This window comes from Miniopterus natalensis, chromosome 14, assembly GCF_054644295.1.
Source record: "Miniopterus natalensis isolate mMinNat1 chromosome 14, mMinNat1.hap1, whole genome shotgun sequence".
NCBI classification, from domain to species: Eukaryota; Metazoa; Chordata; class Mammalia; order Chiroptera; family Miniopteridae; genus Miniopterus; species Miniopterus natalensis.
In genome coordinates this window covers 5,964,443-5,981,055 of record NC_142094.1, presented here as the reverse complement: position 1 = coordinate 5,981,055, position 16,613 = coordinate 5,964,443, and the positions used below count along the sequence as shown (strand labels likewise).

General features: G+C 53.8%; 1 protein-coding gene across 1 annotated transcript in view; it reads left to right on the top strand.

Moving 5' to 3' along the window:
- GRID1 (glutamate ionotropic receptor delta type subunit 1) overlaps positions 1–16,613 on the top strand; it is a 618,720-nt gene that overhangs the window by 586,953 nt on the left and 15,154 nt on the right. The window contains exon 14 of the mRNA XM_087824100.1: positions 13,985–14,151. Within this exon, the coding sequence (XP_087680226.1) occupies positions 13,985–14,151 (167 nt within the window). The remainder of the gene's footprint in view (positions 1–13,984; positions 14,152–16,613) is intronic.

Genomic DNA, 16,613 nt, shown 5'->3' with positions numbered 1-16,613 from the left:
CTTGAAAAGTTTCCTCATGTCACTTTCTAGATACTTCTCCCTCCTCCCAGAAGCAACCACTTACAACTCCCAGCGCCGCAGACCGAGCGGACCTGCCCTTGCAGAGGGTGTGATATAAAACATGCGCATCTGTGCTTAGTTTCCTTCACCCAGCAAACTCCCTGAGATTTATCTGTGAAGTTGTGGCATCAGCACTTAGCTCTTTTTTTCCTTTGAATAGTTCATCCCATTGGATGAACAAACACACATTTTGTTGCCAATTTATGGCTTTTGGAATAAGTCTGATCATTTTCATAGTCTTTTCTGGAGATATGTTTCCATTTCTCTTTGCTAAATATGAAAGAATCCCCAGGTCATAGGGGAGTTGTGTGTTGACCCCTGTAAGAAACGGCCGCACCACCTCCGCTGTGGTTCTGCTTTTCACTCCACTGGTAATGGCCAACTTGTACATTCTCGCAAGTTCCCGGGGCTGGACACCCTGGCCAACGCCAGTGCTGTCAGCCTTTGTGTTTATTTGTGTCCTTTACACCAAGGATGGCCAGCGCGCTTTCATGTGTGTGCTCATTGGCCGTCCAAACGGCTTCTTTCTGGAACCGGGTACTCAAGTCCTTGGTTAATTTTTACTGGATGCTTCATCTTTTCCCTGTTGATTTAGATGCATTTTTAAAACTATTTTATGGACATAGGTCTTTGATGAAGTGTAAGTACCACAAATATAATTCCCAGTCTGTAACTTGCCCATTGATCTTCTCAGTGGTATCTTTTGAGGAGAACACTTCGATTTTGATGAAACCTCATAGATTATTTTTTCTTTTCCTTTTATGGCTGATGCTGTTTGTGGTCTGTCTAAAAAAGTTTTGCCTACCCCAAAGTTGAAGTCTCTCCCAGAAGTTTTTTTATTATGTATATGTTGCATTTAAAATTGTTTTGTTTATGCAATAAAGAGGAGGTTCCAGCTCCCTCTTTCCCATATGTACATCCATCAACCCTGCACCATTTACTACAATGATGTTTACTTAACGGATACACTGGATGCCTTGATTAAAAATCAACTGGCCATGTAAGTGCTGGTCTAATTTTGGATTCTGTATTATGTTCCACTGATTTATATACCTGTTCTTATGCCAATACAAGTGTCTTGATCATGGTAGCTTTATAATCAGTCCTTAACTTTATTCCTTAAATCCGGTGTCAAAAAAGGGTATAAACATTCAAGGCTCTCGACAAAATCTTACTGAGTGTCCCCATAGCAGGGCTGTGAGTTAACCTAACTCGTGTCTTTGGGGTGGGAAGAACACTCAGGCTTCATGGGTTTGTTTTTTATCAAATCCTGTGGATTTGTCTTTTGTAGGGATTTTTTTTCATAAATTGGTATTTTTCTTACTTTTCTCATATCCTTTACTATGAGTCTCCTTTGCCTTCTCCTTATATAGATACATATCTGTTTTTGCTGTATTTTGCTTTATGATTCTGGGGACGAGTGCAGAGGAGGTCCGCCTTTCAGCTGTGTTTCCTGGGCCCACGCGGGGCATGGCCTTCAGCAGTCCGGGGATTCTGCTGGGTCTGAGGAAACTGCGATCGTGGTCAGATATCCTCGCTGAATAGTCATATGGATGCCCATACAAACCCCTTTCCCAAACGTGGATTTCTAGTGACTGACCCCTTGAAGCACGCAGTGTTTTGTCGACTCATTTACTGGTGCTGAGCTCAGTGAATGTGTAAAAGTGTGCTGGGTCCTTTCCTGCTAAAACTGGGTTAGAGCCGGTGGAAGGCAGAGTGAAACAAACAAAGACTGACCTCGGACGTGTTTTATTTCAACACTAAAAGATCTTTTGTTTCTCACTTTATCAGGAGCCTTCCTTCTGTTGGGGCCTTGGTCCGTGTTTGGACAGTCAGGAGACTGGTTGAATCCTAACAGCTGCGGTTGGAGAGGCGGGGCTGGCTGGGGCGGTGCCCCCCCACCCCGGGGCCTCAGCTCCCTTGGGCCTCCGCGCAGCCCACCTGTTCACGAGGCAGGTGCAGTCCGAAGAGGGCAAGAGGCTGGCGCAAAGATCAAGCCTTAGTCAGCGCTGGACCCAGGGTGTGGACTCAGTATTTTTTCCTCCAGCGTCTGTGGCATTACCTGTGACCCTGAAAAGTTGGAGGAGATGCGTGATGAAGGCAGAGCCTCGGCTCCCTCCTGCCCCTCGCCCTCTGACCTGGCACAGGAGGGAGAGCCGGCACTTCCTCCTCTCCCTGCGCCCTTCCGCCATAGTGCAGGCTGCAGGGAACGCCGTCCCCGCTCCCTTCCTCTGTCTGCAAGCGGGTTCCTGGGCATCCCTCCAGCCTGGCCAAAGCGCTTGCTCTTTCTGAGCCCCATCTGGGCATCGTCCACCCTCGGGAGGGCCAGGGCCTCCTGAGCACAGCTGGACCAGACAGCCCTCCCCCTCCCTGCTCTGCCACCGTCCTCGCGAACTCCAGCCTCCCTGGGGCCAGCCCGTCTCTATTCATTTGTCTGTCTGTGCCCAGGGCCTAGAGCAGAGGGAGGCACAGCAGCAAAGCCTTCTATCCTTTTAAAAAAATCAAACAAAATGAGTGTTCGGTGAGTAAGAGATGAGAGTGTGCAGAAATGCAGCCGTGTCACCCTTTCCCAGCACGAGCGAGCACGATGGCTGGGGCCCAGCTCCAGGGAGCAGGACAGGTGCGGAGGGGCCGGGAGGGCAGGGGCCTCGTCACGGTCCTGCAGGCTCCACCCTGCCGCGCCAGTTGCTCCTTTGTAACGCCTGCTGCATAATTCTGTCCGGTGCCGATTGGTTTGGGATAACACCGTCCAAGGGCTGAGGGAAGCCCCACTATCCATCTCTTATTAAAGTACTTTGCTTTGGGTTTTGAGCTTTGCCAAGTAAATTTCATTATGAATTCTTCAATTACTTTTTTTTGGGTGAGTTTTATAATTTGGTGGGTAAGCTTTGGAATCAAACCAATACCCAGGCTCCTGTGTTGACTTTGATTATTTCCAAGCTCCTCACTGAGGGGCGTGTGGATGTTCACTGCTCTCAACCAGGTTTTATTTCTCAGATTTCCTCTGCCTCTCGTGGACTTTGTTCCCTCAGTGCTACGCCTCAGCACTGGTGTAAATGTGGGCCGATTTCACTTTATATGTTCCCCTGAGTATTAGAGCCTTCAGGTTTTCTGACTTAAGTTTTCACATTTGAACCGAACTTTTTGTTATCTGATTAATTTAAAACCAAGGAGCAATTGCTTATGAAAACAATTCTGATTTATTGCATCAGCTAGATTCTTGGCAATTTTTAAAGCTTATTTTCAATTACATTTTGTTAGTATAATGTTGTTTGTGCAGGAACAAAAAGGGAGAAAGAAGGAGGGGAAATAACATTTATACAAAATTATCTGCTTACGTATTTTATCTCCACCCTTGAGGGTATGTTATGATACGTCCCTTTGGAAAACAAGGAATGCAAAAGTCAAGGTTAGACAATTTGCCCAAAGATTATCAGACCTTTTCTACCATGTGGGTGTTTATTATTATTACTAATATTACCTCCATCATTGTCATCATCAGTAATAGGAAACCTGTGTGAGCAGGAGGAGTGGCTTCCACGGGATAGGTGGCTCCAGGTGTCACTCTTCTCTCCCATATACAGGTAGTAAGATTGGCCTGAACCTACGTCTTAAAATTAGTGTGTGTGCGAGGGGAGACAGAGGAGGGGAGAGGGCGGCACCCAGGCATAGACCGACATGGCCAGGGCCAGGGAGAGGCAGAGAGCGGGAGGTGAGGGGCGGGCTAAGCAAATCGGGAAGGTCAGCGAGAACAGCAAAAAGCACGCCCCAGATCAGATGAAGAAAATGGGAAAGGTGAGGAGCTGGTGAGGGCGGAAGTGAAATTTGCTGTCTCTACTGTTCCAAGGGTCTCCAGTGGAAAAAGCGTTGGGCCTGTCCTGTGCAGCCCGGGTCCCAGAGGCCTGATCGCTGCCCTTCGTGGTGAGTGCGGCATCCCTGGGCTACGTGGCAGGCGGATGAAGGCAGCACCCGTCTTTCTCATTCTTTGTACAGACCTACACCTCCTGGCAGGTAGAGCTCAGAGCTTGCTCCCTGAGCCATGGGGCCTGTTGGGATCTCTGCCTCAGAATGTGACCTGCCGTGGCTCCTCCGTGCCGAGGCCACTGTGTGAGCACTCGCTCACCAGGCAGAAGTGTAGCAAAGGCCGCGGAGGACACTTAGCACAAACGGGGTGACAGGATGGGACTCTCCACCTGAAGCCACACAGTGGTCTCGCACACACGAGGGGTGATCTCAGTGACTGTGATCACACGCACGTCACGGCTCCTCTCCTTCTAGCACTGCAGCTCCGGGCAGCCTGACGACCGACAAAGTTAAATGAAAAGAAGGACCAGCCACGCCGGTCTTCCCAGAGCATTACAAGATTGCAGGCGATGAGAAGGGAGCGGTGCGGCCCTTAGAGAGCTGCTTGACACAGTGGGTCTCAAAGTGTGGTCCTGGGACCTGAGAATGTGATGGAAATGAAACTCGTGGGCCCCTCGTTAACCTAACGAATGTGAGGCTGGGTGTGAGCAGGGGGAGCTGTAAGCTGTGTGTGGACGGGCCCTCTCTGCGGACGTGTGCTTGAACGGGTGGTGCTCATTGTGATTGTTTTCTAGGAGTCCTGATTTGTTCTGGGCTCTTAGAAAGTGACTCTTAGCCAGAGGCCAGGGGCGCCTGTTGATGCGTCCATGGCGGTCAGCCTCTGGGGAGCGAGCAGGACACACCCTGCCCAGCTCTGACTCAAGGCCCAGGCTTCCCAGCTTTTGGTTTTCATCCCTTCAGTCTTCACTCATTTTACTCACATTTGCTCAGCACCAGCTGGGTGCCAGATATCCTGCTTGGACACTGCCAGGGTGGAACGGCCTACACTTAAGCCCTCCTGGGCGCACAGGGACGCTTGACCACAGGACGCTGTCCTCTGTCCGCATGTTCTTGGGCTCTTCCCTCCCTAGGAGGTCACTTTCCACTCTGTATTCTTTTCTCTTCATAACCATTCTTAATATTTCTCATGGAACAAATCAGATTAGAATGTTGTTTATCATGGTCACTGGACAATTTAAAATTTTGACAAATCATGGAAAATCGCTGTGCCCCTTCGCCCTGCTGGAAGGGTGTCTGTGCTGTGGGCTAACGTGTGCTGTTTCCGACTTCGAGGAAGGAGCCGTTGGTTCTTCCAAGTCAGGGCCTTTCTTTGTACCTTTGTACCAAACCAGTTCCTTCTCCTGTGGCGATATGAGAGCCCTTCTCCCTAACATAGTACGTGGTTTCCTAAACAAGACTGTCTTCCCAGAGTGCCAAGGCCCTAGGAGGGATGCAGCGTGGGCCCACATGGGCTCCGGTGCTGGAGGCAGACGTCATTAGCAAAAGCTTGGCCAGAATGGCAGCGGGAGAGGGAAAGAAGCAGCAGTGCAGCAGGGCAGCTGCTCGGGGGTCTCTGTGTGGCTCTTGGGGACACTGCCCCTGAACATGCATGTGGGAGACAGAAGGCCTTTGCCATCAAGGGGATCTGGGAAGACATTCGAGCTCTGCCGGCAGCTGAGGCTGTGATCTCGGCACAGTGCCTTTAGAGCCTCGATCCCCTGGAAAGTGGATACTGTTTGTGCTGTGGCAGTTTGTCCTGAGCTTTCCAGACAGAGAACAGATGGGAAAGCATAGAGTAAGTGCCCTGCAGGGAGATGCGTTGCGGCTCTCCTTTGAGATTTGTTCTCAGTAGCTGTAGTCTCTCAGCTCCATGATTCCCGCTCTATTTAGTGCCCTAACCCAAGACCCTAGAGACATAATGCCAAGCGTGCTCTCAAAGGAGGGCCAGAAATTAACGGACATTGTGGTCCTATCGTCGGGTCTCAGCTTTAGCACACATCAGGGTCACCTGGAGGAATCACTGAAACATCGGCTGCTGGGCCACACTCCCCAGGCTCTTAGTCAGTGGGTCTGGTAAGGAGCCTGAGAATTTACATTTTTATAAGTTCTCCAGATGGTCCAGGGAAAACGCTTTGATAACCCTGGGTCTGTATTATAGACTTTGAGAACATTGAAGCCGGAGAAGTCCTTAGGAACTATCTGCACTGTCTCTCATTTATATAAATTGTCGTGAGTCAGTAACTAGGCCAAGACAGTAACAAGTCTAACAGTCTTTCTAATTTGCCAGGCTCATGACTGAGGACAATTTCAAGTATTATTTCCCCCAAGGCACTTGCATTTTAATGAGGACCCAGCCTTTAAGCCATGAGGACCATCTAGTGATGATCGTGACCGAGGACAGTGGCTCGCTCTTTGAGCCCCGCCGGCGCGTCGGGCGTCCTCCACGCTCTCTTTCCGGGACGAGCGGAGGGCCTGCTGCCCTGCTCCGGGTGAGGCCTCTCAGGCTCAGCGTTCAGGCGGCTGGCCAAGCGGTGGGGAGGGCCTGGCCTGCCCGTCTCCAGACCCTTGCTCTCGCCAGCACGCCGAGCACTGCTTTCTGTACATGGAGTTGGAGATTTTTAAAGGAAAGGTAAGGAACCGAGGAGAAGATACTGTGAGGAAAGGGCGCTGGTGGCCTGAGAAATTACTTGCCCCTCTCTACCCTTGCTGTGCTCCTCACTATGGGCTGTGTTGCCCCAGAACACGGACAGCCAGGGTGGGACAGGCAGTTACCTGCCGGAATTGCCCCGCAAGCCTAGTGCCTGGCCAGAAGCGCCTCTGTCTGCGCTGCCGCCTTGGGACGCCTCCGCCATCTGGCCTCTTGCCCAGGGGATGGGCGGCTCCCAGGACCCACCATGAGAAACCGGAAGGGTAGCTCTTCCCCTCCGTGCCCCTCCCCAGAGCGTCCCTCCTGCCCGGTGGCCTCGCCTCCCCTTTGTGGTGTGGACTCAGTGTCCAGCTCTGTTCTCTTCAGTCAGAGTTGAAGCCAGGAGCCAGATGACTTTGCACCCTGCGGACAGGACAGGTCGGGGAAGCAGGCGTTATACTAGTTGGGGGAGATCCCAGCTGCCCTCTGCTCCCGCTGAGCCTCCTGCTTAGCCGCCTGCTGGTCTGGGTGGGCTCAGGTGGTGAGCGGCAATCTCCACAGCCTCCAGCGCAGGGCTGCAGCCACCTCCGCGGGTCCTGCTGGTGCTCTGCCACATTTTACGTCATTTCCACTGTCCTGAGAGATCAGGAAAAGGAGGCTCCTGATCCCAGCTGAAGGTCTGCTTGTCCTGAAGCCTTTGGCTCCATGTGCCTCGTACCCGAGCTCACTGTCCTGCTGCTTCCCTGGGGGCTGTGGCTGTCACACTCACACGGGCACACACGCGCTCACACCCACACTGGCACAGAGCGGCCGCTGCCTTGCGCAGGGTGGAGGAATGGCTGGCAGCCGGGGAACGGGGTGGAGAAAAGGCGTTTCAGTGACAGCTGAGAGGTGGATGTGAGTGGAGTAGAAAGGAGGGCAGGCGGAGCTCGTGTGAGCCCCGGCTACGTGCCCTGCAAAGCATGGTCACCCTGTAGTTCCACACTTGGCATGTCCTCTAGGAAGGCGTGATCAGCCCCAGACTTCAGGTCCACAGAAGAGCGGGAGGTGCCATGGGCGCCTCCTCCGGAGACCCGCCTTTGCACTGCCCTGCCCCAGGAAGCAGGCCGCGCCCCACAGCCCCCTGGGGAGCTGCCGCCACAGAGAAGTGCTAGCTGAGCAGCAGGCGTGGCCACACGGGGGTGGGGAAACACGGGTGCCCCACGGGGGCATCGATTCTTCATAAGCAAAACGTTTTTACATAGTAATTTGAAAAGGATATCCATAGTCTACCGGAACTGGGTTTTTTACAACCAGCAGAGTGCTGGTTGTCATTTATTTAGCACTCTCCTTGTGCTCGCAAGGCCCTAAGCGTGTCCCCTTCGCTGAGGAGTGTTGTCCTCGCTGGAACTCTGGGGCAGGCACCGTTTTACACCCAGTGGAACTGAGGCCGGGGACCTGGGCAGCTGGCTGCACTCACACCCCGGCCAGCGGTCAGCTGGGTTCGCGTTCCCACAGCGGGACGAGAGCCCAGGCTGGCTCTCCCTTGCTGTGAACAGCCTTTTTCCCTTAAACACAATACGAAGGCTAGTTCACCTGACACTGCCCTTTACCTGGCTGGTTCTCAGTGGGGGAGCATTCAGACTGTTTCTAATTATTGCTGGTTTAAACAGGGTTGCCCTGAAAATCTTTGTACCAACATCTTTTCAGAAACTGAATAATTCCTTAGGCTAAAACCCTGGGGGTGGAATTGCCACATATGCACATTTTAAAAGCATTTGATTCTCCCACCAAATGACCGTCCCAGGACTCTCAGCCAGCCCCCACCCCCTCCAGCAGGCTGTGAAGGGTCCTTTTGTCTGCAGATGGCCTGGGTTTGTTGCCTCTCAGCACAGGGCATGTACAGTTCTCACTGCAGCCAGGCCTTGTGGCAGCCTGGTGCAGCTTCATGAACATGACCAGGGAGCAAAGTTACAGGATGCTAGAGTGTGTCAAGCCGTGCTTGTTGAGGTGCAGGGGGGATGGGCAGAGGCAGTGGGCGTGCTGCTGGGTGGTGAAAGCATGAGGGTGCCTCAGGTTTCCAAGAGTCCCCAGCATCCTGAGGACCCCACCCAGAGATGTGCAGGCCCAGGTCCTCCTTGTCCCGTGTTCCAGCAGCTCCCCGAACCAGCTCTGTTTGTAAAGCCTGAGAAAGACAGTCACTGCCACACCAGTGCTCTGTCACCAGTGGCATTCCCCTGGGATGTGTGGAGAGCATGGGACGCCGGGGCAATTCCCAGGCTCTATCTCTGTCTCCCTCTGTGCATCCTGCAAGGCAGAGGGTTCAGCAGAGGCTCCCTGGAAGCAGGTGGATTCCGGCTGCCACTCACTACCTGGGTTTATCTGGAACACATTACTTCATTTTTCTGAGCCTCGGTTACTTCATCTGTAAAATGGGATTTGAGTTCTGCCCTTCAGAATTATGCCGTGGTTGGAAAAGGAATCAGGTTTCTGAAGGCCCCTGCACGCATCAGGTACCCACACCTACCTGTACCTGGCACCGCGCACCTGATTTCCTTCTGCACTTCCTTCCTGACAGTCCTGTGTAATGCTCGCAGCACCAGCCTTCTTGTTTGGGGAGCAGTGTGGTTACTTGCCCCTTCCAGAAACAAGATGGAGTACGGGAAGTAATGAAGTTCTTGCTAGAAGCCTGTTTGCCTGAGTCTGTGCTCCACTTGTGTTCTGAGCAGGGCGGAGCCAGTGGTGCAATGAAAGGCTGTGCAATCTCCTTTTATTAGCAGCGTGGAACCACGGACTGCACCATCCAATATCCCAGCTCTCTTGAGGCCTGGTTTATGTCCACCTTTCTCCAGTAACACAGGCTGATTGTGTTCCCTCAAGTGCTAGGGAGGATGCTCTAAGCACTGGGGCCAGACACCGCATGGTCTGGGTCCAGTTCTCTTTGCAGCACTCTGGTGTGTGGGTGGCCTGGGGATGGTGGGATGTCAGGGAAGGGCTTGGGCCCTGTTTGCTGAGATGCTTGCAGGGAGGCAAGCCAGGGAGGCCTGGAATCCTGGTGATGGATCTCCAGGTGCCCTGGGCTTTCTCTAAGACCAACGCAGTTCTCTTCTCTGTTCTCCAAGCTCCTCGCATCTGTCCTTATGTGTGAACCACGTGCCAGGGAAAGGGGAGAGTGAAATGAATGAAAGTTTTAGATGCAGGTCAGGCATGTAAAGGGGACTTTCCCAAGTGCTTGGGCAGCGTCCGGGAGCCGGTGCCCCGGGAAATGGGGGAGATCTGCCAGGCGATAGGCAAGGGCGCCTCAGGCACCAAGGACGCACAGGGAGAGGGAGGCCAGATTCGGTGCCTACGCGGTGTTCAGTGATGGCTTAAGTTGTGAACAAGGTTATTTGAGCCCGCTGGGCATGTGCACGTCACATTATGCACAGTAGCTGTGAGTGTGCACCCACCCTCGTCTCCACTCCTTCCAGTCTACATATGCTTCTGTGCTTCTCCGTGGTCTTTATAATTACTGTCTGCTGCATTAAACCCCATCAAACTTGTGAACCATAATTTATTAATTATTTCTCTATATTAAATATTTAAACTGTTCCAAAGCTTACTTTATAGGAAACATTAAGTTTAAAATATCTGTCCTATCTTTAAGATACATAGATGTGTTTGGCTTACTTTTTGGTTGAATTCCCAGCTTGCTTGGGCAGAGGAATGAGTAATTTTAAATGTCCAGGTTGTGTTGCTGCATTGCCTTCCAGAGGATCTCGCCATCTGCGATGCCTCGTGCCATGAAGGACATGCCCCCTTTATCAAAACCTCACTAACATTAGGTGGTATCGATTTTTTAAAATGTGGAAGTGGTAAATTACATTTCTAGGCTGTCTTAACTTTCAAACCTCCACTTTCTTAGACGACCTGCAAATGCTTGGGCTCCTGTCTCAGGACCCCAGGGCCAGCCCTGAACGGCTCTCTGGGTTTCTTTGCCCACCTGGGCTTTGTATGGAGCCAGAGGCACAGAGGGCTGAGCTGAATCACCTGCCTTATCTCTAGCCTTACTTCCCAGCGCTGCTTCCCAAGGCATTGACTCATTATAAGTGAGGGTTAGAAAGGTAGGCACATTTAATGTGGGAAGTGAGCAAGCCAGGTACAGGTAATCTAACCCACTAAAGAGGTGAAATACAATATTCTTTTGTTTTAGTGTAGAACACAAATCTGTGGGCCACTTTTATCTTTCAGGCATTATAAAATATGTGCCAGCAATCTATCTGTAGGCAGTGCCACCTGTCATGCCCTTCCTCAGACAGCATCCTCTCCAGTTCACTCCTTGCAGCACCTGGGAAATAAGGAAATCAGGAGACACAGGAAGACGGGTTGGTATGAATAGGAAGTGGCAGAGCCGCCACTCTAAGCACTGTTGTGCCACTTGGCCAAGCTGTTGTGCCCCAGCTCCTGCTGCAAGGAACAGTGAATGGAGCACTGTTGAGAAGAGACAAGGTTCCTGACTTCCCAAGAGTCTGGGGGGAAATCCGCAACAAAAAGGAGTGGTTAATATGAGTAGGAAATGAAACTGCCTCACGGTGGGACAGGTGTCCGACATGGGGCGGAGGGATGGAGAGAGCAGGGAGGGGTAGGGAGGCCTCCCAGGGGGAGGAGAGAGTAGACCAGAGGCTCGGCCCACAAAGAGGGAGCAGGACTCTGAGCAAAGTGGGGGAAATGCCCCGACCCAGAAAGGAAGAGGGTGAGCTGCTGGCGGGAAAGGAGCGAGAGGACGTTCTTGGCCTCTTGGAGGCAGATGTTTGATGTATTTGCTGCCCCTACATGCGAGGAAGTCAGAGTTTGTGGGTAAGGAGCACGGAATAAGAAGGTGGATCCGTAATTGTCAGTGGCCACGTGAAAAACTGCTCTGATCCTACAAGGAGGCGTTAGAATGGGGGGGAGCTCATTCTGCATGGGCAAGAAGAGGGTCTGTGTAGTGGGGACATAGTCATGGTGGGTGGGTGTGGGACTTCTTAGAGCTGGAATCTGAAATCTTCCTGAGGACAAGGTCAGACCTGAGATCTGTCTCACAGAGTCTGTGGTGCACCAGGAAGGTAAGGGAGACCTTGGCAGGTGCAGAAAATTTTCCTTGAAACTGATGAACTTGAGGTGTCCAGGGAAGGTCTTGGTGCTGCATTTTGCTCAGCGTGGAGCTAAGAGAGGAGCCAGGAAGCTCAAGGATGCTGAGGAAGGGAGGAAGGGAGGCTGGGGTAGAGTCCTGTGAGCAGATCCCCCCTGGAGTCGGAGCCTCTGCCTCGCCCACACCGGGGATGTGAGATGCGCACAGCAGCCCTCGGGTCCCCATTCCGGTGTTGCACGCAGATTAGGGATCAGCCATGTGCTTCATGAAGCAGACGTAAGGAGTATACTAGGAAATTTAGTCCCTGTTCACAAATGAGTAGGTTGAGGGCCTGGGCCGTTCAGCGGCTCAAGAAGGAGAACTCGTACCTTCCCATTCTCGGCTGCGTTCCTGTGAGCTGGGTTTGTGGCTGGGGCATTGCCAGCATCCGGTTCGTGTTTTCTGCCTTCTCAGCTGAGGCCAGCAGGACTGTAATGCGGCTTCCTTCACGCATCTGTGCTCACGGGTGCCATGGCCTAAACTGTAGCCTCCAGGGCTTGCAGCTCGCATTCCCGGTGCCCTGCAGAATGGCTGTGCCCGCCTGTTGGAGCCAGTTTCCACTCGGCCTGGTCCATCCTATTCCTTTTCCTTTTTGGAACATCACTTGAAAGGTAGGCGTGAACAGGATCTTCATTCTTCCTGCAGCATGATGTGCCCTTTTGAAATCCTACAAGTAACAACGACTGATTGTCATGTCGAATTATGAGCTTGGATGTAAAATGCTCCAAAGTCAGACTAAAGCCAACTATTAGGTCACAAGTCAACATTTTGCTGAGAAACTTGGTTACTAAGAGGTTGAAAATATATGTCTTTTGAGACAACTTGTTTGCCAGCAGGGAAAAATTTCACAGACTGTTATCTTCCCCTGTGGAGGGAGAGAGATGAGTGTGATTTTGCTACCCGGGTCCAAGTGTGTTAGGGACTGCTGAAATTGGCTTGGCCAAACAGTGAGGACATGGTGTTATCCTCGAATTGCTTCCTGCAGTGAAAGCCGGTGGGTGGCATAGGTGTGCGTTAATTCTTATAAGGTCGTTGGGCAAAATCGTGTGTATGGCTGGGAGCAGCCTGCTCCAGGGAGTGACACATTCTGCCCACAAATGCTCCTGTTGGGGAACTTCTGATGAGAACATGAGCCGCCTTGGCCTATAGGCACGTCGGGTTCTAACAGAAGTCAAATCTTGGCAGCTCCATGGAAACAGCAGTGGTCTTCTTTGGAAAGTCTCAGTGGACATACAGACTCCAGAAAGGAGACGGGAACAGGTCCCAGCAACGCCTGAGGCTTTAGCTTGCAGGCTGGCCTTCGCCGCCTGCCATGTCTCGGCCTTCCCATCAAGCCCAGACAGGCCTCCTCCCCCGTGGGAGCTGCGGCAGGAGGGAAGGCAGAGGCGAAGAGGCGGATGCTCACCACAGAAGTAAACCCAAAACTTAGCTGCATTAAGAATTGTATGCTCTGTTTTAAGCTGGCCAAGGGACAATGTCTAGTTTGCACCTCCTTCCAAAATGCAAAGCAGCTGACATTCTTTCCGCTGCCCACATTCCAGGCAAGGCCAGAGCCCAGGCTTAGGACAGGACTGGGCCTCGGCCATGTGCCTGGCTGTGACGGAGGGGGCCCAGCTGAGGCTGCGGGCAGCTCCTGACCGATAGTCCGAAGCTGCTGCATTGATATGGAAACAGTGACATCAGAACCTGGTCCTGTGTGTGCGCGTACAGGCGCACAGGTGTGCATGAGTACATGGAAGTGTGTGCGGAGGTGTGTGTGCGTTCTCTTGTGTAGGCAGTGGGAGGGAGCGGCAGACACAGCCTGGCACCGTGACGTCAGGATCCTGTCCTAGATGGGTTCTTCCCTCTGCATAGCAAGTTCCTGACTTAGGTACTAAGTCATGGCCACTGGGGGGGCGCTGAACCTGGGCCATCTCCCATGTTCACCCCAAGGAGAGCTCAGTCAGCTTCTATGTAGAAATGTCAAATGGAAGCTGTGCTCCCCCTGGATCTCTGGTTGGAAAAAGTCTCAATTCTCTGGGGCCAGACTTGTTGCAGGCTCCGAGGTGAGCCTGCTGCTCCGAGGAACAGGTCCAGGCCACTGCGAGGTGTGTGCTCTGGGGCCTGCTAGAGGCGACACCCCATCCTATTCTGTCTAACCACAGCCAGTGGCATCAACCCGGGGCGGGATCTGGGGACCAGAGCATCTGAGGAGGGTGTCTGTGCTGGCTGGTGGGCAGGAGGGGCTCCTTAGGAGGCTCCCTCAAATCCACCCTCGAGATGCTTCACTGCTTGAAAGGAGTACGCGGGCCGGGCCTTTCTGACCACAGGTCATTCTGATCTTTCAGGCAAAGGAGGGGAACTATGCCTTCCTGTGGGACGTGGCCGTGGTGGAGTACGCAGCCCTGACCGACGAAGACTGCTCCGTGACCGTCATCAGCAACAGTGTCAGCAGCAAGGGCTACGGGGTCGCCCTGCAGCATGGCAGCCCCTACAGGGACCTCTTCTCCCAGAGGTAGGCACAGCCTCAGGCGCCCAGCGGGCCCTGGCCGAGGGGGTGACCGCTCTAGGAGACGAGAGCCAGCACAGGCGTGTTGCGCAGGCCGTTTTCCTCAGCACCAACTATGTATAAGATGTGCTCCTCGCCGACACAGCTAGTTCTGGGTCAGGTCCTGGGCTGCAGAGGAGGAAGGTGCCCGATCTTGCTGGGAACCGATGGGAGAGGGTGGTGTTGGCCCAGGGCAGTCAGGGCAACAGAGCCTATTCTGGGGCTGGAAGAGGGCCTCTGGTCAGACCCGGAGACCAGGAGGACTTGCCAGAGGAGAAGACACTGTAGCCTGAAGGATGAGTAGGAGCTCGGCCCTGTAACTTAAAATTAAATGAATAATTAATTGGATCTGGCCAGGGCCCTACAATAACTTCTTAAGATAAATGCAGAGTAGGAAGTCACTGTGGAGACTTGAAACAGATGGGGTCAGAGAAGGAGATGGCTCCCTGGTGCTCTGGGCATAGACGCGGCGCCACTGCTCCTGCAGGGTAGGCGGGCCCGGCCCCCCACCTGCCTCGTCCCTGCCCTCCTCAGATCGGCACCCTGGTAATAGTACTAGCAAGTGGTAGGCATGGGGGGGAAAGGGGCGGAGGGCTGTAAGAATACCGGGTGTCCAGTTTGCACTGGCCTGTGCTTACCTTCCCAGGTGATTTGCTGGTACAAGTCCATCCCTTGACCCTGACCGTCTCTGTTCCCTGGGTTAGAGACGGGCATGGTCAAGTTTCTAAAGGCTCTGTGTGGACACCTGGTCAGCCTCCTTGAGTAAGATAGGCTCTCTTCATCCCGCCCTGTGTCCTGCCACGGGAGCTCCCGCCCTGGGTCCTGCCACGGGAGCTCCCGCCCTGGGTGCTGCCACGGGAGCTCCCGCCCTGGGTGCTGCCACGGGAGCTCCCGCCCTGTGTCCTGGCACGGGAGCTCCCGCCCTGGGTGCTGCCACAGGAGCTCCCCCCTTGGGTGCTGCCACGGGAGCTCCCGCCCTGGGTGCTGCCATGGGAGCTCCCCCCTTGGGTGCTGCCACGGGAGCTTCTGCCCTGGGTCCTGCCACGGGAGCTCCCGCCCTGGGTGCTGCCACGGGAGCTCCCGCCCTGTGTCCTGCCACAGGAGCTCCCCCCTTGGGTGCTGCCACAGGAGCTCCCGCCCTGGGTGCTGCCACAGGAGCTCCCACCCTGTGTCCTGCCACAGGAGCTCCCCCCTTGGGTGCTGCCACAGGAGCTCCCGCCCTGGGTGCTGCCACGGGAGCTCCCCCCTTGGGTGCTGCCACGGGAGCTCCCGCCCTGGGTGCTGCCACGGGAGCTCCCGCCCTGGATGCTGCCACGGGAGCTCCCGCCCTGGGTGCTGCCACGGGAGCTCCCGCCCTGGGTGCTGCCACGGGAGCTCCCCCCTTGGGTGCTGCCACAGGAGCTTACCTTAGTCCTGGACCAGGTGGCCTGGCTGTACCAGAGGGGGTGGAAGTGAGGAGTGTGGGTAAGCTCAGTGGCCTTTTCCTGGTAACTGTCCTGCGAACAGGAGCTCTTGTCCCCAGGAACATCTAAGCCTTATACCCACCACTCACGCCTGTCTGTGAGGTGACATCCTGGTGGGTGAAGGGGGCAGAACTAGAGCCCAGAGAAGATGAGTGGTGCACCCAAACCCAGAGTGTGAAGAGTGGCAGGAGTGCCTGAGGGAAGTCCCACCTGGTGGACAGGCGTGGGGCAGACCCCGGGGGCCTGACTGCTGCACTCATTCCAGCGCCGAGGGTCATCCGTGTGGAGGGGCAGGCATCATCAGAGCCATCCATTAGCATCCTGAAGCTCACAGAGGGGAACTGACACCTGGGATCACCCAGCCTGCTACCCACAGACTTGGAAGGAGAGTGCAAGCTCCCTGAGCCCCAATGCTGGGCCCATGTTGCTGCCAGATCTCCAGGTTCTACCACCTTCCTTCTCCTACCTCCTAGATTTTCACTGGGATCTTATCTTGAGCGCCTGAGCCCTATGAGCCCCATCTGGGAAAGGCCGAGGAGGAGGCCTCTAACATCCATTCAGAGGCTGGTTTGCAAAACGGGAAAAGGGGTAGAACCAATTAAGTGAGGCTTTTGGGCTTTTCTCTAGATTTTAATTAGGTATATATTCTGTGCCTCTTGAGCAGAGAGAGAGAGATGGGGGAGTGATTTATCGATCACTCAGATTGAAGAAAGAATGGCTTCTCTCCAGATGCACAGCCTACTGGTGCTCTTGAGGTTTACCCCAGTTGGTTTTCTGAGACAGGAGGCTCAGGGCATTCCACAGACCAGCAGTGAGCACCTCTCCGCAGCCGGTGGTCAGGGAGCTTGTGGGCCATCGCAGCAGGTAGACAGAGCTCAGGGAAGCACAGGGTCCCTGCACTCGCCCTGTTCAGAGATCTCCTGCAAGCTGCTGAAGTAAACAGTGATGTGCTGGGCAGAGGAGAGA